We start from the raw sequence: 24,948 nt of genomic DNA, 5'->3' as shown, positions 1-24,948 counted from the left end.
CTGAATGTGTCTCACTTGGGTGATATGTGTATGAGTAATGCTTACATTCTGAAATATCAATTTCTGGCTAAGACAAAGCAATGGTCTCATACCAAAAGTGTTTACCCCAACAGCCAGAGTATGTGCTTTCTGGTTCAGTGGATGAGGTCTTTTTACTTGTGGACAGGGTCTCATGTATCCCAGGCTGGTCTTTTACTTCTTATGTGGCATTAGATGACCTTTAACTTCTGAGCAACACATCCCACCCCCAATAGCGGAAAGATAGTATGTGATCCTGGAGACTGAATGAGGGCTTGGTCTAACGTTCAGATCCAAAATTTTAGGTTTGGAGAGCGATTGCATCTAAAGACTCAGTCTCAGAATTTTTGTTTCTAATCTTAATGAAAAATATATTTTATCTTGAAATTTTAGTTCCCTAAAGAAGAATGTTTTTACCTGCTACTAAAATTTAACTGAAAAACAAGCTGAGAATGCTACAGACCACTGGGAAGGAGGGAGAAGGGGAGGGAGGGGGAGGAGGAAGAAGAAGAGGAGGCGGCTGTGGCAGATGTGTGTAATGGAAGACTGGGGGGGCTATGAATGAAAGCACAAAATGTGCTGGGTTACTACATACAGACCATGCGTAGACTTGAGATTAATGGCAACTAGCATGGCACTAAATAGCAGTTCCACCTACAGCACAAAAACTTTCCCAGGACTTGGTAGAATACTCACCAAAGGCAAAGAAGCCTATTAATTGTGAATGGAGAAAGTACACCTTAAATACTATAGGCCCAGGACCAGAACTTTCAAGTATAGTCTCTACCTTTATAGCTTGAGTACCAATAAATTAAAAAACCCATCTTTCCCTACTTCTCCTTAAATAATATTCCTGTTGAGATTTTACTTTCTTCCACTTCACTTTCTTTCTTATTACTTCATACATGTGATGGTTAAAGTTACTATTTCACCAGCATCGTCCAAAGTGGGATTAGCAGAGTCATGGGACGAATGAGAATTCCAAGGACATTACTGACCTGGAGAACAAGTCTCGAGGTATCACTACAAGGTATTATTCTTTAGTTGGAGAGAAACTTACAGGATAAGTTTCTGTATGGCTGCTTATAGAATAACTAGTGTATTAGTTACTTTTCTTGTTACTCTAAATATAATTTAGGAAAGGAAGGGGCAATTTAAGAAAGGATACAGCTTGTATTAGTTACTTTTTTGTTGCTGTTGGTAAGACACCATGACCAAAGCAGCTTATGGAAGACTGACTTTATTCTGACTTTGATGGAGGAGAAGTCATCAAGAGTCCATCATGGCAGGGAGGGCATACATAGCAACTAGCAGCAGGCATGGCAGCAGAAACAGGAAGCTGAGTGTTCACAGCTTCAAACGCAAGCACAAAGCAGAGAACACATTTTCTGAAAGTAGCTTGAGAGTTTTAATATCAAAGCGTGTCCCCAGTGACAAACTTCTTTCAAGAAGTATGCCATCATCTAAACTCCTTAAACAGCAACAACCAACTGGGAACACACCTGAGCCTGTGGGGGTCACTCCTCATTCAAACTTCCACTTTCCACTTCCTAGTCCTATAATCTCCCAGCTATATCATAATGCAAAATGATCTGCAAAAATACATTAAAATCCAACTAAAAGTCTCCATAATCTTTCACAGTATTAACACAGTTTATAAGTCTAACGTCTCCTCTAAGGCTTAAGGCAATCTCTTAATTGTGCCCCCTCAACCTCTTGTAAGACAAAACCAAAAACAAATAAGAGCCTAACTACATACTTCCAACACACAGTGGCACAGGATATACATTACCATTCCAGAAGGAGACACAGTGAGGAATCCTGGACCAAAGACTAAAACCCAATAGGGAAAACATTAAACCCTGTAGCTTCATGCTTGGTACTAAGGGACTTAGATGTCTCCGCCTTACCAGCTCTCTACGGCTGGTTCCACTCTCTGTATGAAGCTCCTCATGGCAAATATCCCATCGTTCTGGAATCTCCAACAACTATGTATTTCCACTGCAAAGCCAAGCTTTACTTTCACTTCACTTAATGGCCTCTCAGGGCTTGCTGCCTTCTTAAGACTTTCATGCAGAGACTGCCTGGCGATCATGACTAGGTACTGAACACAAAGTTAAATGTGCCTAACTTGTAAGTTCAGGGAAGAAAAGACACAAGTTGGATCAATTAGATATGGCCTATCTGATAATCAACTCTTTCTTGCTTAGATATGCCCTTAAAGATAGTAATCTAGAAATTCTATATGTAAGGTATAATCTTGTCCCTTCTGGAATATTTAGAAGATAACCTTTTCCAATTGTCATATGCTTGTTTTGCTACCTAATACTATGTAATAATCACTGTCTTTAAGGTTTTGAAGTAAAGTTTCCACTCTTGGTACCTTTGTCACACAAAGACAAAACCATTCTAAAGATATAATGCATGCCAAGAAAATGAGGACTTATAGACACAGGCTTTGGAACTAGATCTTGGTTAATAGCTAATACATCCTGGTTCTCCTAGTTAGCTATGGGTCCTTGAGAAAGTTACTTTAAGCTGTAATTTCCTATTCTATAAAATGAGTACCCCAATTTTGTATCCTAAATGTAGCCAGGTAATTTATGAAATCCACGTAAGTGTACATCAGGATTGTAATAAACATCAGCAGTATATCATCTATGGTGCTCAGTGGCTGTGGGGTTGCCTACAGTGTTTTCCAACAAAAATCAGATATGAGTTAATTCAAGTGGATGTCACTATGACTCATGTAGGATGTTTACATCACATGTGCCATTTTAAGACCTGGCAGGAGGATATGCCCTTTCTGTTTGTACTTGTCTCTCATTGCTAAAGTTCAGGATTGGCTGAAGACTCCCCACACCCTCCCAGAATAACAGAAACTGGTAAGTGGAAGCTCTGAGTTAAGATGACTACAAGGCATGCAGCATCACCAAACCAGTTTTGTAGTCATGGGAGCATCATGGGTGGGAACAGACAGTGAGTAATACCAGAAATAACAAATAAGAACAAGGAATGGAGAAAAGGTCAGGTCTAAGATGTAGTTGTGTATACCAAGTCTTGCAGCTACTGAACATCTAGATGGGTTTTGAACATATTTAAAAAGAGGTCTGGCCAAGTGTGGTGGTGTACGCCTGTAATGCCAGCACTCTGGGAGTTAGAGACAGGCAGATCTCTGTGGGTTCAAGGCTGGCCTGGTATACAAAGTTAGTCCTGGACAGCCAAAGCTACATAAAGAAACCCTGTCTTAACAAACAAACAAACAAACAAACAAACAAACACGGTCTGCAGAGTTCAAGGTAGTACTTTGTCATCAGACTTGGTAGAGCTGGCCTATAATTCCCACTACACAAGAGCATTAAGTAGGAGGATGTCAAGTTCAAAACCACCCTGGGTGACTTGAGAAGCACTATTTAAGATTCTTGAATACAGTGTGACATTGTCCGTATTATAAGTCTTAGCATGTAAATTGCTGATGAAGTCTTTCAAAATGAATGTTAGTGAATCTCATTCATGTGTCAATGAAAAACAGAATCCAGTCCATGCCTCCTCTGGATCCCTCAGAAGCCCCCTTCCCCACCTGCCCTGCTTTATTGTTGGATCCCAGCCTCCAACTCCAGCAGACACTCCCTGCTCAACCACAGGCTATGCTGGCCAAAAGACCAGGTAGAGTAATCTTCACTCTCTGATTTTCTCCACCTTCTCCACTGAGACCCAATTCTCAGTGTTGTCCCTAGCACCGCAACAGACCATCTGCCCCTGGCTTCCCTGTCCCCCAGCCTTTAACACCAGCAACCATTAGCTGCAAACACATGATCTGAGCAGGCCAGTAAAACAGGGAACACACAGCTAACACACTCTGAAAATTCAGAGAGAAAACAGAATACAAGGGGAAAAAACACCCACTCTTCAGAGACAAACCCAGAAAGCAGCACCTAGGCCTATAATCACCCCAAACCTGGATTTCTAGACACGAACATAAGAACACAGTAACAGTCAGGGTAATAACAGAGCCCATCTATCCCATCACAGCAGGCCCTGAATGTTCCAACACAACTGAAGCACAAGATAAAAACCTTAAGACCAACTAACTATATGAAGATGACAGAGGTCCTTAAGGAGGAAGTGAATAAATCCCTTAAAGAAAACAAACAAACAAACAAACAAACAAACAAACAACCCACAAAGATTTGGAGAAAACAAATAAAACTGTTCAAGACCTGAAAACTGAAATAGAAGCAACAAAGAAAACACGAACTGAGGGAATTCTGGAAATGAAAAATTTAGGATTGTGAAAACTAGAGAGGCAAGCTTCATCAATGGGACACAAAAGACAGAAGAGAGAATCTCAGGCATTGGTCCATCAGTCAAAGAAAATGTTAAACCTAAAAAATTCCTGACACAAAACATCCAGGAAATATGGGACACAATGAAAAGACCAAACCTAAAAATAATAGGAATAGAGGAAGGGGAAGAATCCTAGCTCAAAGGCCCAGAAAATATTTTCAACAAAATCATAGGAGAAAAATTTACTAACCTAAAGGAGATGCCTATAAAGGTACAAGAAATGTACAGAACATCAAATAGCTAGGACCAGAGAAGAAAGCCCCCTTAGCACACAATAATCAAAACACTAAACTTACACAAGAAAGAGTATGAAAAGCCATAAAGGAAAAAGACCAAGTAACACATAAAGGCAGGTTATTAGAATCACACCTGATTTTCAATGGATACTCTAAAAGCCAGAAGGGCTTAGAGAGACATACTCAGACTATAAGAGACCACAGATACCAGCTCAGGCTACTATATCCAGCAAAACTTTCAATCACTGTAGAGAAAATAAGATATTTCATGTTAAAGTAAAATTTAAACAATATCTATCTACAAATCTGGGCCTACAGAGGAGCTAAAAGGAAAAAAATATTAACCAAGGAGGTTAACTATACACATGAAAACACAGGAAATAAATAATCTAACACCAGTAAAACAAACAAATAAACAAAAAAGGAAGTGCACCATTACCACCACCATCATAACAGAAATTAAAAATCATTGTTCATTGATATTCTCAATATCAGTGGCTCCAATTTCCCAATAAAGACACAGATTAACAGACTGGGTAAGAAATCAGGATTCATCCATCTTCTGCATACAAGAAATACACCACAACATCAAGAATAAGTTCAGAGTAAAAGGTTGGAAAACAATATTTCAAGCAAACAGACCCAAGAAGCAAGCTGGTGTAGCTATGCTAATACCTAACAAAATAGACTTCAAACCAAAACTAATCAAAAGAGATGGAGAAGGACAATGCATATTCATCAAAGGAAAAATCCACCAAGATGCTATTTCAATTCTTAACGTCTATACCCCAAACAGAAGAGGATTCATTTTTATAAAAGAAACACTACAGTTTAAATCACATATTGACTCTAACACAGATAGTGGGAAACTTCAATGTTCCACTCTCACCAATGGACAGGCCATCGAGGCCAAAACTAAGCAGAGGAATGCTGAAGTTTACTGACCTTATAAACCAAATGGACCTAGCAGATGTTTACAGAACATTTCATCCAAACACACACAAAAAATACCTTCTTCTCTGCACCTCGTGGAACTTTCACCAAAATTGACCACATGACTGGACATAAAGCAAGTATCAACAGATAAAAGAAAACTGAAAAAAACTCCCTGTATCCTACCAGACTACCATGGATTAAAGCTGGATACCAACAACAAAAGAAACAACAGAAAGCTTACAAACTAATGGAAACTGAATAACTCTCTACTGAATGAAAAATGGGTCAAGATAGAAATAAAGAAGTTAAAGACTTTCTAGAATTCAGTGAAAATGAATCTTCATGGGACACAATGAAAGTAGTGCTGAGAGGAAAGTTCCTAACACTAAGTATCTACATAAAGAAAATTAAAGATCTCATAATAACAACAGTATACCTGAAAGCTCTAGAAAAAGAAGCAAGCATATCCAAGAGTAATAGATGGCAAGAAATAACCAAATTGGGGGCTAAAATTAATAAAAGAGCAACAAAGAGAATAAAAAGAATCAATGAAATAAAGAGTTGGTTATTTGAGAAGATCAACAAGATAAATCTTATTCAAACTAAAAAGACTTAGAGTGAATATCCAAATTAATAAAAATAAAAAACAAAACAGAGGCACAACAACAAACACTGAGGGAATCTAGAGAATCCAGACATACTTTAAAAACCTATATGCCACCAAATTGGAAGATCTAAAAGAAACAGATCATTTTCTTGATAGGTATCACCCCCCACCCATCCCCTGCCACGCAATCCTTATTCTGAGAATCTCCTGTCTCAATGTTGTGTAAATACCTCGTACCAACTGTCCTCTTATATGTCATGCAGCCTACATTCAACCACTGAGCAGGGGAGAGAATAGGCCTGGACTTCTGGCCAGTCAGGAAAGGAGGCTTTAGGAGAGGAAGTAGGGGATTTAGCCAGTGGAGAGGTCAGGAAACACCAGGAGAGAAGCTGGAGCAGGGAAACTACAAAGTACAAGTATCTCTGGGATATAAGCTGGGAGAAAGCCAAATTAGCTTAGAGGGTTAAGAATAGAGTAATAACTGCTCAGTTTTTGTGCTGTGAAGTTTGTTTAAATAATGTAATAGAGTCTCAGTTATTTGTGTGATAGCCTGGTTAAGAGAGAAACTGAGAAACAAGCACAGTTTTATAAAAAGAATTGTAACATTGCTCAATTCATTTTATGAGGCCACAGTGATACTGATACCTAAACCACATTAAGACTCAACAAAGAAAGAATTACAGACCAATTTCTTTTATGAACATGGAAAAATACTCAATAAGATATTTACAAACAGAATCCAAGAACACATCAAAAAGATCATTCACCATGATCAGATAGTCTTCAACCCAGAAATGCAGGAATGGTTCAACATTATGAAAATCAGTAAATATATTCCACCTGTAGTGCTTTGAATAAAAATTGTCCCCAAAGGCCCATAGGGAGTAGGAGTATTAGAAGGTGTGGCCTTGTTGAAGTAGGTATGGCTTTGTTGGGAGGAAGTATATCACTGTTGGTAGGCTTTGAGGTCAGATCAAGGCCCAGTGTCTTACTCTCTTCCAGATTCCCGTGGATCCAGATGTAGAATTCTCAGCCCCTCTCCAGTACCACGTCTGCCTGTGTGCCACCATGCTTCCTATATGATGACAACAGACTAAACTCTAAATGGTAAGCCAGTCTCAATTAAATGCTTTGCTTTATAAGAGTTTTAAGGCCATCGTATCTCTTTATAGCAATAGAAACCCTAACCAAGACACCACTATGTAAATAAACAAAACAAACCAAAAAAGGGAAAAAACCAACAACACAAGATCATCTTATTAGATGCCGAAAAAGACTGACAAAATTTAACACCCCTTCATGATAAAAGTCCTGGAGAGATTAGTGATACAAAGGACATACCTAAACATAATAAAGACAATTTACAGTAAGCCTATAGCCAATATCAAATTAACTGGAGAGGAACTCAAAGTAATTCTACTAAAATCAGGAACAAGACAAGTTCATCCATTCTCCCCATATTTATTCAATACAGTACTTGAAGTTTTAACCGCAGCAACAAGACAACCAAAGGAGATGAAAGTGATACAATTTGGAAAAAAAAAATCCAATGTTTATTATGTACAGATGATAGTACACGTAAGTCACACTAAAAATTCCACTAGAAAATTACAGCTGATAAATCAGTAGTTCTCTTATTTATAAACAACAAAAGGACTGAGAAAGAAATCAGGGAAATAGCAGCTTTCACAAAAACCTCAAATAGCATAAAATATCTTGGGGTAACTCTAGCCAAGCACGAACTTCAAGACCCTGAAGAAAGAAACTGAAGATATCAGAAGATTGAAAGATGTCCCATGCTCATAGACTGGTAGGATTACATAGGTTAAAAGGCCATCTTATCAAAAGTAACCTAGAGATTCAATGCAATCCTTACCAAAATTCTAACACAATTCTTTACAGAGCTTGAAAAGACAATTCTCATCTTCATATGAAAACACAAAAAACCCAGGATCACTAAAACAATCCTGAATAATAAAAGAATTTCTGGCAACATCATCACCCCTGATTTCAAGCTGTACTAGAGTGACAGTAATAAAAACTGCATTCACTAGAGAAAACAGGCTATTTAACAAATGGTGCAGAAAACTGGATGTTGACATGCAGAATTAATGAAACAAGACCCATTTATCACATCCCACAGAAATTAGATACAAATGCTATCAAATACCTCAATTTGAAACCTGGAACACTAAAACTGTTATAAGAAAAGATAGGTAGTACCCTCTAAGATATAGGAATAGGAAACTACTTTCTGATTAGAGCTCCATTTGTCTAGGAGTTAAAGCCAACAAGTAGGACACATGAAACTAACAACAGGAACCAATCGTGTGAAGAAGCAACATTCAGAATTAGAGAATCTTTATCAGCTATATATCTAACAGAGGATCATATGTAGCATATACAAAGAACTCAAAAAACAAAGAGTTCTTAAAAGAAACAAAAAGTGGTTAACAAGTATCTCATAGCGTCTACCATCCTTAACAATCGGGGAAATACAAATTAAAACAACTCTGAGATTTCATCTCACTCTAGTCTTAATTGCTAAGTTCAACAAAGCAACTGACAACAAATGCTGGTAAGGTTGTGGGGAAAGCAGAATCATGATTGATCCCCAACCCTCACTGTTGGGAATAGAAACTGATATAGCCACTATGGAATTCATTATAAAGAATCCTCAAAAGCTAAAAATAAATCTACCATATGATCCAGCTATACTGCTTTCTTGTCATTTGTCTAAAGGACTCCACATCTTACTCTACAAATGTCCTTTAACAAATGAATGGATAATGAACATATGATACATATACATTATGAAATAATATATTCAGCTATATAGGAAAATGAAATCATGAAATTTGCAGGTAAATTGGTGTACCTAGAAAATATTATCTAGAGGAAGGGAACCCAGACCCAGAAAGACAAAAGCCACACTTCATCTGCAGTTCCTAGATCCAAATCCTCAGATATTGAGTATACAACACGGAGTAACCACAGGTATCAAGAAACTACAAAGGAACAATGGTGGGTAAGGTGAGGGCTTGAAATAGCAGGATACAGCAGATATAAAGGGAGAAACAAAGAAAAAATGGGAAGAGAAGAAGTAGTCAACTAACACCAAGGTTGTTTGATAAAGCCTTAAGGAATCATATTTTCTTTTTTACTTACATAAAGTTATACACAATACATCTAAGTGTATGTGTGGATGTTTCTATCTGTAGCTTAAATGAAGTTATACCATTTGGTTGACAATGCTCCCACAAGAACCATAAACTAACAAAAACTCCAGTACCAGTCACAAGAGACCTCCCTCTCAAGTAGTCATAGCAACCCAAATGACTCCTAAGCCAATATAGGGCCTCTCCAAGGTTAAAGGTAAGGCCCTATTCCTGAAGACACCACACACTTAGGAAACAGGACTCAAGGTTATTAGAGAGCTGTATCTAACATAAAAGCCTCTTTTCTGTGGTATAGCCCCCACTGTACCAGAAAGTACTATGTAAGCTGCCATGGGAAGGAAGTAATTCATAGTCCTACCCAGCTGTGATAACTATAAAATATCACTACAATGACCAGCAGGTTAAGATACCCATTAAGGTGCAATAGTGGCACTCACATGTTAGCAGTAACCACCAGCTGTCTAAGTAGACTTAAATCCGTAAGGCCCACTCAACAAGAAGGAAATCATGACTGGTATTAGAAACATAGCCAGTAAGGTCAAGGACCTTAAAAGAGAATTTACTACTACCACTTTGCTAGATCACATCATTCTAAATTTTATCCTTATATCCACAAATAAGTGTAGCTATCACATCTTGTCAAAGGAGCTTCTCTCTCAACGGCAAGTGGAAACCACTGATTGTAGAAAACCACAATTGGATACCATGAAAGGTTAATGAAGTGTGGGGGAGCACAGCCCCAGAAGATATATCTGCAGCACAGCTCCTGAATCTATGGCTCAAGGAATACCAAGGAAGCATTAAGGAATGATGAGTATCAGTGTCTACTCTGGGATGCTGATGGGCAGAGATGGCTTTGTGGGTGGGATGAAAAAATAAATACAAAAGAAAAGGAAGAAAAATCAGAAAATTCAAAATCGAAGTTCTATGAAGCTGCACTTGTACAACAAAATGTCTTCAAATGTCTCTGTATTCCCCATCCAGTAATACAATCTAACTGTATGTGGATTAAGGTGCTTGAAAATATCATTAAAAATATTACAGAAAAAAATCAGCAGCCATAAAGCTCCATCTATAGTGAAGAAAGCAATGTAGATTGCTTTAAAGGTAAGGCCAGCAGAAGTTTCAACCTTTAACATGTTCCTCTGAGTAAAGGCTATTGTCTTTCTTTCTTTCTCCCCGTCCCCCGCTCTCCCCGCCCCAGAGGGTTTCTCTGTGTAGTCTTGGCTGTCCTGGAGTCACTCTGTAGACCAGACTGGCCTTGAACTCACAGCGATCCACCTGCCTCTGCCTCCCAAGTGCTGGGATTAAAGGCATGCGCCACCACCGCCCAGCTAAGGCTATTGTTTTAAGGAAGCAACTAAAACCTGAAATCAAGCCTCCAGAGACTATGGAAGAGTGTTGGGGTAGGGAGTTGGAGGCTGTTAGAGCATCACTTATTACAGGTTTGTAGAGGCATCTTTGGATACCACAGAAGATGACAAGGACTTTTTACCTGATGAATGTCTGAGTTACCAACACACTACATATTAAGTGAACTTCAACTCTAGTTACAAAAGTGGTAAACATTAGTAGTACAGTTCCAGCTAGGATCAAAATAATAAAGAATAATGTGTCACATCAGCAGCACATGAAACCAATGGAATCCCAGTAGTTAGAGCATGTCTGTATACCTCCTGGATGTTGTTTCTCTTTTGCTTCTTGGCTATTACATTAGTTTCCCCCTATTTTGCTCATGGAGACAGTAAAGAATCCTGGTGTAAGACCTTCTAGTTGTGGGCCCAGTTTGCAAGGAAAATGAGCTTTGCTTCTTTATAACCACACAGATATATTCTATCACATGTTTAAAAGCCACTGTGGTGGTACATGTGTATAGTCTCAGCACTCAGGAGGCTACGGTAGGAGGATCATATATTTGAGTTGAACCTGGGATAATGAGACCCCTGCTATCTTATCCTCAGAAAGAGTCTGTAAGAGCTGCTATCACTAAAAACTTCTCAATTCTCTTTTAGGTTTCAATAAGTAGAAGATAAAGTATTTCCTTTAAATATCAGCACCCCCTTTTCTAACTTAATTACATTATTATAAAAAAAGAGACTAGTTTTCTTAATTTAGAAAGACATATAAAAAGAGAACAAAATTAAGCTCTAAGCCAGGAAAAAGGAAATTTCCTGAAAATATTCTGAGTGATATGTAATAGTTTATAAACAAACATTAACTTTTACTTTTGAGAAATACTACATATCTTTAACAACAACAAACCCCACATAACAGAGACATTACAAGTATTAAGACAGCTGAAATAAATCATTTACTATGAAATATAAGCTTAATGACCTAAAACTGAAAACAATATCTCAATAAAATATCTTATGAGTATTTAAAAATTCTAAGATAAAATACGGAAATTTTAGGCAAGCTGCAAATATTTAGTATTATAAAGATCAAATGTAATTTTCTGGTTATAAAAAAAGATTCCTGAAACACTTGCTCTGCACTTATAAAGAAGAGTACATGTATGTGAGCTGTGCTGATGAATCTGACAAGAACTCTGTGGGCAAGGTCAGCATCTGGTCTTACAGCTTCCTCACTCCATAATCTATGTAGTTACCCATTATGCAATTTCACACAGTAAAAAATGTTCTTAACACAGAACAGTTTTCATATAAAGAAATTAGAAATATAATTGAAAATTATATTAAGACCAAGTAAAAATAAGTGATCATACTAATGCTTGTGTGACACACTTTATACATTTAAAAAAAGAAATCATAGGGTCCCTCAAGTTGAAAAAAATTCCCAAATTTTGTAATTCCCCTGAAGATGGAGAAGCAAATGGTTTATTCAAGAATTATGAAGACCTAGCCTGAAGAAATAGAAATTTTTGGCACAAAAGAAACAGTGTTGAGTAGTAAAAGCTAAATCATCATTACCACAAGTTTAATCCTTCATAGATACAGGTTTATCTTGGATACAAGCCTTGAGGTACCAGCCAGTCATGTGGGTCCTGACTAACTTGTTACAGAGACAGATTTTCCTACAGAGGGGTTTATATATTTGGCTATAAAACACTGTTTTAAGCTTGCTGCCCATTCTACATCCATTTCCTTTCTGACTAATGCTTCTTGAAAGATGACAGCAGTTTTAAACACCTACCAAGTAGCCTGTAATACAGGAATGGCAGCACAACGTGTTCTGGCAGGTGACTTGCTGTGGGGTAAACAATCATATATCTAATACAGCCCTAGGAAAGTTCATTTGGTGTGTTCTTCCTAAATTAAGTAAAAATTGAAGTGTGGAAACACAGAAAGTCTCCAAGAACTGGGCATATATCACAATTTGTTAAGTTTTAAAAACAAAGTTAGAATGAACAGTAGTATAACCTTTGTTTACTTCCTAACTAAGAGACTTGAAGGAAAAAGTTGGCTGCTGCATTTTACAAACATTTTTATTCCAGTATCTTCCAAACCACAGCTTTGAACCTGACCAGCAGGTACTAAAGAATGCTGAAACACAGACGCACTGAAGAATTCGGGACATAAAGAGAACAAAACCACATGAAGAACTGGACCCTGGGCATGAGACAGTCATTTCCCCTTAGTGTAAAAGTACTTCAGTTTCCTAAGAAGACTTTTATTGAAGTCTGAGTATAGAGCAATGTCTCCTAAGGTCTTCACTCCTCTAGTGCCATGACGGGGATCTATAAGCCACACAAGAAAGTTATTTAGAGTACTGGTTTCCAAAAACAATTTAAAATAATCATAGCCGTGAAAAGTATCCTTCAGTCAAACTCTTAAAGGATTCCTATACAAGAATGATAAAGACCACACACTACTCTCCCTTATTAAAAGATGAGAAGTGACTCTTTAAAAAAGTAAAATGATTTGGTGAAACTCATATTATAGTGAAGAGCTATGACGGATTTTAGTTTTTCACCGAGTCTGTTTGCTTAGCAAGTACACCCTAAACTATGAGAGAGGGGTGAGGAGAGAAGTGAGCTGGCTGAAAGTCAGTCTGACGTATCTACCTTCATTATGCAAGAAGTATACTGAAGTGCTGGCTTCCTGCTCTGAAGGGTCCTTTTGTAATTCTCTTACATCAAGGATGTAGAAAAAGTTTTGCCCTAGAAGCCATACATAAGAGTTCATGCTCTATACACAACCCACTTAACTAATAATATGGTAATCCACAGAGGTATTGTGGATTTCTTTATGTCCAACAGATGAGAAGGCAGATCTTATAGTCACACAGTGCAGTTTATCTACCTGAAATGTAAAATATAAATCTGTCTGTTTAATGAACACTTATTTCTACACAAGGAAGTGTGTTCAGTACTATGATCGATATGAAGGTGAACAAGACAAAAAGGACGTAAGTTTCTACACACATAAAGGCTATGCTCACATAAAGGTCAGCTAGATGTGGAAAGAACTGACATATACTAAGTGTGCTAAGTAATAAGCTTTATACTTTACCAGGAAGACTTCACCAAGCACGATAAAGGAACTCTATATTTACATAAAGATGTTTAGCCAGCTTGCTAAATATGGCACCAGTCTAACAGTAATGTACATCTGATAACAATGCTTACTACATTTCCCCCAAGGTCTTCCACCAGGCAGACTACATCTAAGTTCACGTCTAAGTCTGACCTACTGTTTCCACTTCATCTTCTACTCCTTACATGTAATTCTGTCCTCAGCCTAGACTGTAGGCCACATTATACTTCCATGCATCCCTGCCTTCTATTTGCCATAATCACTGCACTTGAGGAAACCCTAGAGACTGACAGTAGGACTCAGATCAACTGTTTCCACTGGCTACCAACTGTCCCTTTCACTTCCAGCTTCTGCGTCCCCCTTCTTTCCTCCTGTAGCCCACACTGTGCACATCACAGGATCTGGCCATATAAACATTTCAATACAGAATTGAGTTTTTATGTGCTGTCTTCTCTAAACTGTAAATATTATTCACAATAAGTGGGAAATGAAATAAATGAATTGAAATTTCAGATTCTCAACTTCAAATAGGTTGTACTTCGGAGGGGGGGAGATTTTAAAAAGGTAAAGACAATTACTTATAAAGAGAAATATAATACCATATAGTACATAGTAAATCCATTGCATATATTTTACTTTGTTAAATTGCTATTACAGGAATAAGCAAAACTTCATCAAATGTTTGGAGAGACCAAGGCATGAAGAGGTCATAAGTCTTTCAGAAGGAAAGCAAGATCTAGTTTTTGGTATTGAGTTTATTGCCTGCTAGGATTAGACAACTTAGTTGCTTTTGCTTAGCTCTGGTTCTTTAGATATACAACTATTTACATGGAGTCAGGGTATTCATATAATGTGTAAGAAAAGACAAAAATCACAGAATGCCATTTTAATTAGTGAAGCTAGTATTTTTGGTTGGAAAACGAGGTAGAATCGCTTGTGCATACTAGGGTGACTCCAAGAGGTGTAGATCTAGCCTCTGTCCAAGAAAGTCAAGGGGAGATGAGGTAGCAGCTCATATTAAGGCTGTGAACAATGAACTAAGGGTAAAAAAGTTAGAAACAGGAGTACAGGAGCTTAGAGGAAAGGTCACTCTGGGAAGGTGCTTATGACACTCTGAAGACATACTAGTGATGTTAGTAGGGGGAGCAGGAAAAGAACACTGAAATTCTGGTGTTAGACTTTAGGATAAAAGCTCCAGGAAGAGCAGAGCGGCATTAAAAAAGATCTCAAATGTGAATGGAAGGCTAGTTGGTTATGGCAGTGGATATTCACAGGGCTCTTCCCATGGATGGGACAAGATACAGAGGGCTGAGGATTGTTGCAGTGATGTGCTTTGTGCATTGTAGTGACAGAAGGGTCCTGCAGTAGGTTGTTTTCTACTACACAAGTGGAGAACCTGAGACACCAAAAAGCTTTCCTGCCCTGATGATCAATTCTTGTTTCGATCTTCGATATGTCGTTAGGCAGACTGGTCAGATGAACAGTAAATGTATACAGGACACTCAGACACAGGTTCTGACTTAAGTGTGGTAAGCAGTGCATTTCCAACAGGGGAAATACAGACATTGCAACTGGCAGTTAATTGTTCGTATTTTCACTCTATGGGAGAGATGTCAATAGGAACATTAGTGAGACAGAAAATAATTCAAGGTTCTCCTTTTCGTAGCTGTAACAGCTTATCCACAGTGAACAGAACCTTCTTGAATTAATGAGGCTCATTCGAGGATATTCCTCCCACCCATGTCAAGCAGGTATGGAGACTTAAAAAAACTTTTATTAGACCCAAGGCTGGGGGCACGAACTACAAAACAGAAGTTTAAGTAATACTTATTTGAATATTGAAACAAGGAATAACAGCTAAAGTATATATGAAGTTAAAGCTTAAGAAACTTTATAAAATAAATAATACAAATAATTATCCTGTTTTCAGAAAAGTTTATCTAGTTATTATGTCAACACAAAATATATTACCACTTAGCAGCAAACTGACATTTTAGTGGTCAATACAAATACCAAGCTGAGAAACTGCAGAATAAGCAAAGGGAAGCCCTCTAGTGAGTGCCAGGCTTGCTTCTTGGTGTTCTTATATTTGTTATCCCATTTAACCCACAAAACAAATTCAATCACATAACAATTTTATATAAGGGAACTAGGAGGTAATTACATCTTGAAGCACACTGGAAGAGCCAGGGTTCTATTAAAGTCAACTGATAGGCAACATCCAAACTTATACAAGCCATCTTGCCACTTTAACTCTGAGGGAAGCTGAATCTGTAAATCCTGATAAACACCGATTGTCTGTAGTAGTTACAAAAAACAAAACCAACCAACCAATACAGATGCTCCTTGACTCATGATAGTGTCACATCTGAGAAGGTTGAAAAGATGCACCCCCCTCCCCGCATCAAGTCCACCTTACCTGCTGACTATAACAGCTGGGCACTCCATGGACCAACAGTTTAAAACCTGTGGTCTGCATGGATGACTGGGAGCCCAGAACCCTACAGAGTAACTACAGCTTGGTAAAGATCAAGTCAAGCCCAGTGTGATGGCTCACACTTGCAATGTAAGCACTGGGAGGCAGTTGCAGGGGCAGGGAAATTATTATGCTCTGAAGCTAGCCTGGGCTACATAATGAGTTCCATCCAGGCCAGGCCAGTCAGAGCTATATAGCAAGATCATGTCTCAAAAGACAAAAACCCCATAACAAAGAAGCAAGTGAGTAGATAATCAAAACTCGTGATAGGAAGTATGGATTGTGGCTTCTACCAAATACTCATACTTTTTCACCATCAATCAAGCTGACAAACCTAAAGTGAATCCATTCTAACTTGGGGAGACATTTTTACAAATGCCTCTTACTTAAGTAACCACCAGAAAGAGAAGGTAACATCTAAATGCAAACAAAAATTCAACCCAAATGCCACAGAGCCAGTGGCTTTTGTTCTGTGCTAGCAATCTGCCCAAAACAGAGGAAATAATTTCTTATCACAAACAGCAATGAGGCCAGCTACAGTCTACATTCAGAGATAAACGTTTTCTAAAACAAACCGGAATAATTTGATTAAAGAATGGTTACCTGCTACAAAACAACTTTGAACAGAATAAAAAGAAAACAGCCATTACAAAAACAAAACAAGAAAAAGAAAAAGGAAAAGGAAAACGACTCATTTCCTTTCAAGATGAATTTCCATCTGCTTAGGGCAACACTGTCCCATTAGCCAAAACACAACGTTCCAGAGGAACCCTAGACAGCTGATTACCCCCACCCTATTTCTTTCTGCTGTACCATTTATATCAGGTACCTACAGCACCAAGCTCACAGAGGAAGGAAGCAGAACAGTGGTTCTCAGGAACAGAGGGTTGCTGGGATCCTTTAATACCATTCCCCATGTTGTGGTGACCCCCAACCACAAAATTATCTTTATTACTACCTCACAACTTTAATTTTGCTTCTTTTATGAATCGTAATGCAAATACCTCTGTTTTCTGATTGTCTTAGGCAACCCCTGTGAAAGGGTCATCTAAACCCCCTCAGGTTGAGAACCATTGTGCTAGCACTTCCTCTAGGATGCTCCTGGGGATTAATGTAGGCTTTACTTTGCATGTCCTCTCCAGGAGGGAAAATGGAATATCTCAGGGGAGTTACAGGGTCTGCTTCAAGACAAGGCTTTCATGGAAGGATGCTGACTAGGTAAAATGAAGATACTTAATTTGAAAACCTCGACCAATCCCAGTCATTAAGAAAATCCTCTCAACCTCAACCACAGCTATATTGTTTGAATTAGACATGAAAAGAAGAAATGTAAACAATATTTGAACATTTTCTAAAACACCAATGTAACTGTCAGGATTTTCTTATCTCCACCTCTCATGAGGTGGATACTATTTAGTCAAAAACAAACAAACAAAAAAACCAACTTATGTAAGTACACATTTCATTGGTCAATTCCTATTGACAAGACAAATGGAAATCTATTTTTCCCAGCTGTAACTTGTCTTTTCTTTTGCCTCCCACTTTATCAAGCATTTGTAAACACATTGTGACTAAAGGATATGGTCTTACCCTAGTGAGAAAATCAATCACTCAAAACAGAGTTTACAAAGTACTAAGTGTGAAGTATCAGATGACCGAGGTTATCATCTTAAATTCATTTTAACTATTAAAAAAAAAAATCAAACCTAATTTTGGCCTTCAAACACTGTAGAACTGTTGTCACTCTGATGAAAAGACAGACAAAAAGAGAGAGAGAGAGAGAGAGAGAGAGAGAGAGAGAGAGAGAGAGATGAGATCTTACATTTTTGTCTAAATTTAAATTGACTGTTAAATTTCCTGTTTGTCAGTTTTAAAACTTAAATATATTTTAAAATATATCTGTAAACTGCTTAACTCTTTAAACCACCCACCCACCCATTCTACCTTCCCATTCCACCAAATATTCCATTCTGGGGGAAGCCCGTCTCCTCTGAACTGGACAGCTCAGTGCAGCTCTGGGATATTCCTAAGATATTATAACCATAAGTTAAAAGAGGTCAGAGTGGCCTCTCAAACAATGAGCACAGGGACATCAGAACACAGCCTAGGAAGCACAGGACTCATTACTGGTTTTCTGTGGCAATTTGTACAAAATTGGATATAAAAACAGATCATGAATGTGCTTACATTTTTAGATAGAATAAGATATGTATTGTATGAGAACTTGCTAGCTGGTGTAATTGCTGGCACCAAATGAGATTTTTCTTTCCAGCCAGATTAAATCTCACAGACACTCATTTCTGTTTTGGACTATCATGAATTAGTTCAATATGAAAGGCATATTAATGCCTTGTTAACTTTAACTACTCTTCCATTTGTTCAAATGAAGGATTTATAGTTTCTTCTTGTTCTTCTAACTTGCCATGTTATATACTCAATGCCAGGCCCTACACTTGCATCAAAAGCCCACTTTAGAAATGCTTGAGTCCTCTGTCATATTAACTACATGCTAAGGAGGTGATCATAAAGACTTCCATTTCAGAAGGGACTCAGGTCAGTGCACTCCAATTGCTTCCCACAGCTCAGAAGACAAAGCAGTAAGTAGTGTGACATTTATGCTGCTATTTGCTATGACTACATGAGACACTAAAGCCAACTCTATGGAAATTTGCCTGATAATATGTGTATATCTTTTTGGTTTTCACAAAATGTGGATGAAAATAGTAGATAAAACAGTTTGGAGTGAGCACCTACTAGCAACCAATAATCAAAAGATTTTGTAATTTCTTATTTAAAATATTAAATTACCAGTAAAATCCACATCAGTGGTGTTCTAAAGCTAATTCTGTGCTGCAGTATATGGTATATACTTTTTGTAAGAAATATGTATATATATTATATATATAATATTAAAAATATACATACATATATATGAGTCTGGGAATGTGGTTCAGTGGTAAAGTCCTTGCCTAGCATACATAAGGACCTGGGTACAATTCCTAGTACAGGGAGGAAGGAGTGGTGCATGTAGAAAATTTACACAATTTCTTTAACAAATTTTACTTTGTTAAAAATAGGCTAAGAGGAAGATTTTCTAAGGAGAGGGAAAATGCTTATCTTCCATACATAAACATGATCTTAGGGTGTTTAGAGGTCTTGCAGTTATAGCTAAGAGTTCTTTTCTGTGGTCAAGGGCACACAGTTCCTTTTACTGCTTTTTTGAGATATCTTTTTGTGATCAAAAGTGCATCAGAATAATTAAAAATGTCAACAATAATAAAAGATAGTCTATCTCTTTGAAAAGTCATTTATGTTCATGACAACCTAATATCACCTCCACAAGAAAATAACTGAAAAGTCTATTTTGCCCTCCTAACTGGCAGTTTAACAAGAGGAACCAAAGTTCAGTAAAGCATGTAGCTAGAACTGGAGTCAGGAAGGCTAATGGAGTCAGCTTCTTCCAATCCAGTGTTCCTCCCACTGTGCTATGGCATACTAAATAATGCTTTTGACAAATCATCAGAACAAGGATTAAAAAAAAATGACCCATGAGGTCAAGTAAAGTGTAATGTGATTTTAAGATCTGTTGGTTCAGTCACTTCAAACAGGTGTTAGAAGGAAGCAGCTTCTTTTGCTTAACGACCACAAGCTCCTGCTTCCCTTCCACCCCAATTTTTTTGGGAGGGTATGTGGGGGGGTATGGGGTATGGGGTATGGGAGTTTGTTTAAGGGTTGAACCCAGGGTCTTTTGTATGCTAAACATGTGTTCTACCTCTGAGATACATCTGTATTTTGGGGAATTATCTTACCTCTGCTCCTGAGTAAGTGTCAGTTTGGAGGACGAGCTCATCCAGGTCAACCTCATTACTAATTGGCATCGAGTGGAACTGCAGGTTCAGTATCTCCCTTCTTGTCGCTGCATCTGGTAAGGGCACGTAAATGATCCTGTCAATTCTTCCAGGCCGCATCAAAGCCTAAAGAGATGGAACAGGGAGGCTTAGCTATGCTCAGAACTGACACCTCATATTAATGGCAGTCAGGAAAAGAGAACACCTACTTTTTCAGAAATATCACACAACTGTTATCTTCAATAAACAAATAAGACAAGAACTAGATGTTATATAATCTAATATATACACAGTGTTTAGTTGATTTTTGAAGAAAGGGAAACAGTATTTTTGGGAAATTCTCTTTCTGTACAACTGCCAAGCTAAATAGAAAATGGTAACATTTAGGGAAATGTGCGTATGACTTGTACTTAGTATATGAAAAAAAATTCAAAGCTTCCTTCAATAACTCTTAAAAATGCAGGCTAGGTCTATCTGCTGTTTAGGAAGCCTTAAAAATAGCATGGCTATGATAAAGGAATAGGGTCAGAGATAAATTTAGTCAACTGAATATTTTTGACGTTTTACTGTAGGCTAGCATCTGTCTTATGCCAGGCCTAATAAACTTACTTACTCAGGAAGTTTATGAGCATGTGCTACTTACTCACCAGATAGCTTTGGTATTAGAAAAATGTGTAAAACATACATGTGCGAAGCTGTCATAACAATTATGAGAACTTATGAATAAGAACCATGAAAGATGTTTTAAATGAGTGAATTTTATGGCATATGATATCTCAATAAAGGCACAGAAATAGATGCGTATCTTTTGAGTGACTGAAGTAGCATTTAGATGGAGATATCAAAAAGGCTTTGTTCAAAAGGTAACTTATGCAAAGGCCTGAAGAAACTAGCTACATGAAGAAATGCTGGAAGAACATTCGAGGTAAAGCGAAGATCAAGGACAAAGGAAAGCAAGTGGCACATGGTAGGAGAGAAAAGAAGCCCGGAGGCTCCATGGCAGAGTGAATAATGAAAACAAGAGGTAAGAAGTAAGGTTAGAGAAACACACACTGTACAAAGTATTTTTCTGTTTAAGTTAGAAGCAGAAAGATAAGATGATGAAATTTACATTAAAAGATCACTCTTGTGGAACAACATAAAAAGTCTACTATGTCATAATCAGAAAGAACATTTGGAGGAACAACAACAACAACAACAACAACAACAACAACCGTGAAGAGTTAAGGACCTAAAATTTTCCCAAAAAGACAAGCAAACACAAATTCAGTCAAGAAACTCCAACAGGATAAAAAGAAGTTGTTTCAATCCGACTGCTAACATCTCAAACACAAGAGTACCTTGAAGACAGGTACACAGGGGGACACTAGAATCACTAATCATTGGAACACAATCCAAGAATGGAGTCATGAGAGGGGAATTCTGAGTGCTTATGAGAAAACTCTAAGAAAACAAACAAAAGTCTTGTGATCTCAGTTTCTTCAAACACTGGATTGTTCTTGGGTTGTGTTTCCATGCTCCTCTGAGGTGTAGCAGATAGGAGGGAGGTTATTTCTGCTGTTGTTACTCATGTGCCTCTATGGAAAACATGGTTTTGCCACATGTAGCTTATCCTTGTAACTGCACACTTTACTCCGGTGACTCTTCTTAACTCTCAGAGTGTAAGTTGTCTGATGCTCTAAAATAAAGTTGGCTACTGCATGAGACTTTAGTCTGCCTCATTTTTTAGGCCCCGCTCTTCAAGGTTCACACTGCTAACTAGAGCAGTGAACAACTAATAACTCCCCAACCCAATATACAGGGAGTTTATCAGGGGAGTAACATTTTTAAAGTGCTAAGACAAAAATGTTACCCAGAACCCTAACTCATAAGAAAAATAGCCTTCAATAATGAAGGATAAATAGGGTTATTTTCAGATAAAAGAAAAAAACAACCACAACAAGAACAAAAGGGTTTTAGGAGATATCACTGAAATGGCAGGCAAATGATATAAGATAGAAAACAAAACCTTCAGCAAGAAATGAAAAACACTGGAAATGAAATATTTCAAAAGTGCAGATTCTGAGCGGGTGGTGCTCGCCTGTAATCCCAGCACTGTTTGGATGAAGATACTACAGGCAGACGCAGGTGGATCTCTGCAAGTCTGAGTCCAGCCTAGTCTACGAAGTGAGCCCAGGATAGTCAAGGCTAATATAACAGAAAGGACCGTTTTAGAGCTGGTCTTGTGATAAATGACAGTAATACCATCATTCGGAGGTGAAGGCAGCACACACAAGTTCAAGGCTCACCTATAGTACAGGAGAAGTTTAAAACTAGCCAGGGTAACTTAGTAAACCCCATGTTAAGTGAAAAGAGAGCTAGCTTCAAATGCTCAGAATAAAACCAACAAAACCAAATACAAGCCCCACAACAAAATATTAAAATTATACAGCCATTTCAGAACACAGAAAGGAACACTCACTAAATTGTGTTATAACGTTAGGCTATTAACTTTAAACTTGTCAAAGGTTATTACAAAGAATGAAAATTACAGAAACATGGCTTTTATAAATATACACTACCAAATCTTCAAAATACTGGCAAACATAATCTGATTTATAAAATGGATTAATAATCAAAATCAAGCATATCCAGGAGTTATCTCTGGAACCAAAGGCTGGGCTAGTATTTAAAATTAATCAGAGTACTTCATTGTATTGATTAAAAAAGTAAAAAAAAAAAAAAAAAAAAAAAAAAAAAAAAAGGTCATTTGACATGTACGGAAAAAAGCACTTGGAAATCAATTAAAGACTCACTCATGATGCTAAACTCTCAGCAAACTGATAATAGGAGAAATTTGCAATACGACAAAAGGTATTTCTTTACTGAACACCTGTAGCCAGAAACATATTTAACACTAAAATACCGAATGCCATCTACCACCTCTTATGCTGAAGAGCTTAACAGAGCAGTAACGAAGGAGGGAATATAGACTATGTAATATGAAGAAGTACATTAGGAAGACATGTTTATGTAGAAATTCTAAAAACAAATAAGTAAATAAATAAATCCTATAAAACAGTGATAACAAGACCACACAGTACAAGTTTAATATTTCGAAAAATCAGTTGCTTCTATACAACAAACAGCAAAACCTCTCTTACTTTAAATACATTATAAAACTCAAACATAACCTGGAAGTAAAAACAAGAATTCTGCATAGAAAAATACAGAACACTCCTGAGAGAAAATGAAGAAGACCTAAACGGTTATGCCATGTTTGTAGATTAGAATATTCACCATTACTAAAATAATTATTTCAACACTTATCAATAGATTGCATACAATTTCAATAAGATTTTTTAAATAAGAAAGTGACAAGGTAACTGAGATTTATACATAAATTCAGGTGACTGAGGACACCAAGAGCCACCCTGTCGTTCTAGTACTGGGTATTTCACCTAGGGTCATATATAGGTTAAGCAAGTGTTACTACCATGGAACTACAGTCTATTCTTCAAAATAACACTTGAAGAACTTAGCAGCTAAAGAAAGACAGTGTGAGAGAACGAGGCTACATCTGTAGAGAACAAGATGGTATAAGTTTCCATGTTGATTCTGAAAGCAAATGACAAAGGAATATTTTATGAAAGGATGTTGCTACAGTGTTGTCATGGTTTAAAAAAAAAAAATCCTGATGGCAGGAACTTAGCCCTGGTCAGGAAGCAGAGATGAGTACTCAGGTCTCTTTATCCTCTTCTTTGTCTGGTATTTCTGGTAAGTCTTCCCATCTCAATTAACTGATTCTTTAAAACAAACAAACAAACAAAAACAAAACAAAACCTCTCATAGGCATGCCCAGAGGTTTGTCTTCTGGGCTACTCTAAGTCTTCTTGACAACCAATGTTAATCACCCAGACTACATACTGTATAGTTACATTTACACGAAATATTGACAAATCTAATCTCAAGCAACAAAAAACAAAGCAGTCTTTTTAGTGAGCACAAGTGAAATGTTCTTTAACTTGGCTAGACATGGTTTTATAAGTTTACACATGAACTGAACCACACATATAACCAGGTCCAATGTCTTCTATGTACATTATAAGAAAGCAATACGAATTTAAAGACGTTAAGAACTGTTAAATTTGCTAGATGCTCAGTATTTACAAATTAATGAACTTAATGGCAACAGAGATATTGTCAGATGATCTTTTCTGAAAAGACTATTTTCTCTAATTAAGCAGTTTGGGAATTTATATAAGAATTATTTAAGAGATAACAATTTGTAAGGTGTCAAAGAACAACCACTATAATTTGGTCATAAGTGTAAGTGAAAATGCAAAGGGATAGCTATTACAACTGTTTCAATTCCACAGCAAATACTTATTCATTTTCAATTAACACACAGTACTAATGCTGAGAGTTTGCTAATATGTGGGTCAGTGGCATCCTGTCTCATGCCAGTGCTAATAAAACAGTCTAGTCAGTGCTAGTAAGAGTAAGGGGCTTCTTCTTCAGGCCTTAAGGTCAACAATTAATAAATGGGACCTCATGAGGCTGAGAAGCTTCTGTAAGGCAGGAGACACTGTCAAAAGAACAAAGCGACAGCCTACAAACTGGGAAATAATCTTCACCAACCCTGCATCTGACAAAGGTCTAATATCCAAACTTTATAAAGAACTCAAGAAATTAAATGCCACCAAACCAAATAACCCAATGGAGAAATGGGGCTCAGAATTAAGCAGAGAATTCTCAACAGAGGAATATCAAATGGCTGAGACACACTTAAAGAAATGCTCAACATCTCTAGTCATCAGAGA

General features: G+C 37.4%; 1 protein-coding gene across 5 annotated transcripts in view; it reads right to left on the bottom strand.

Moving 5' to 3' along the window:
* The window catches only part of AFG2A (AFG2 AAA ATPase homolog A), a 164,333-nt gene that overhangs the window by 26,795 nt on the left and 112,590 nt on the right, over positions 1-24,948 (bottom strand). For 4 of the 5 annotated variants that reach the window (XM_084768768.1, XM_084768769.1, XM_084768767.1 and 1 more), the window contains one exon: positions 20,108-20,272. In XM_084768768.1, coding sequence (XP_084624894.1) covers positions 20,108-20,272 — 165 coding nt within the window. Of the gene's footprint in view, positions 1-18,004; positions 18,044-20,107; positions 20,273-24,948 lie in introns of all 5 variants that reach the window. The other variant, XM_084768770.1, reaches the window with a different exon arrangement.

This window comes from Acomys minous (genome assembly GCF_964271855.1).
Source record: "Acomys minous genome assembly, chromosome: 19".
Classification (NCBI taxonomy): Eukaryota; Metazoa; Chordata; class Mammalia; order Rodentia; family Muridae; genus Acomys; species Acomys minous.
Note: the sequence above shows the minus strand (reverse complement) of the source record. Positions and strands in the feature narration are given on the sequence as shown.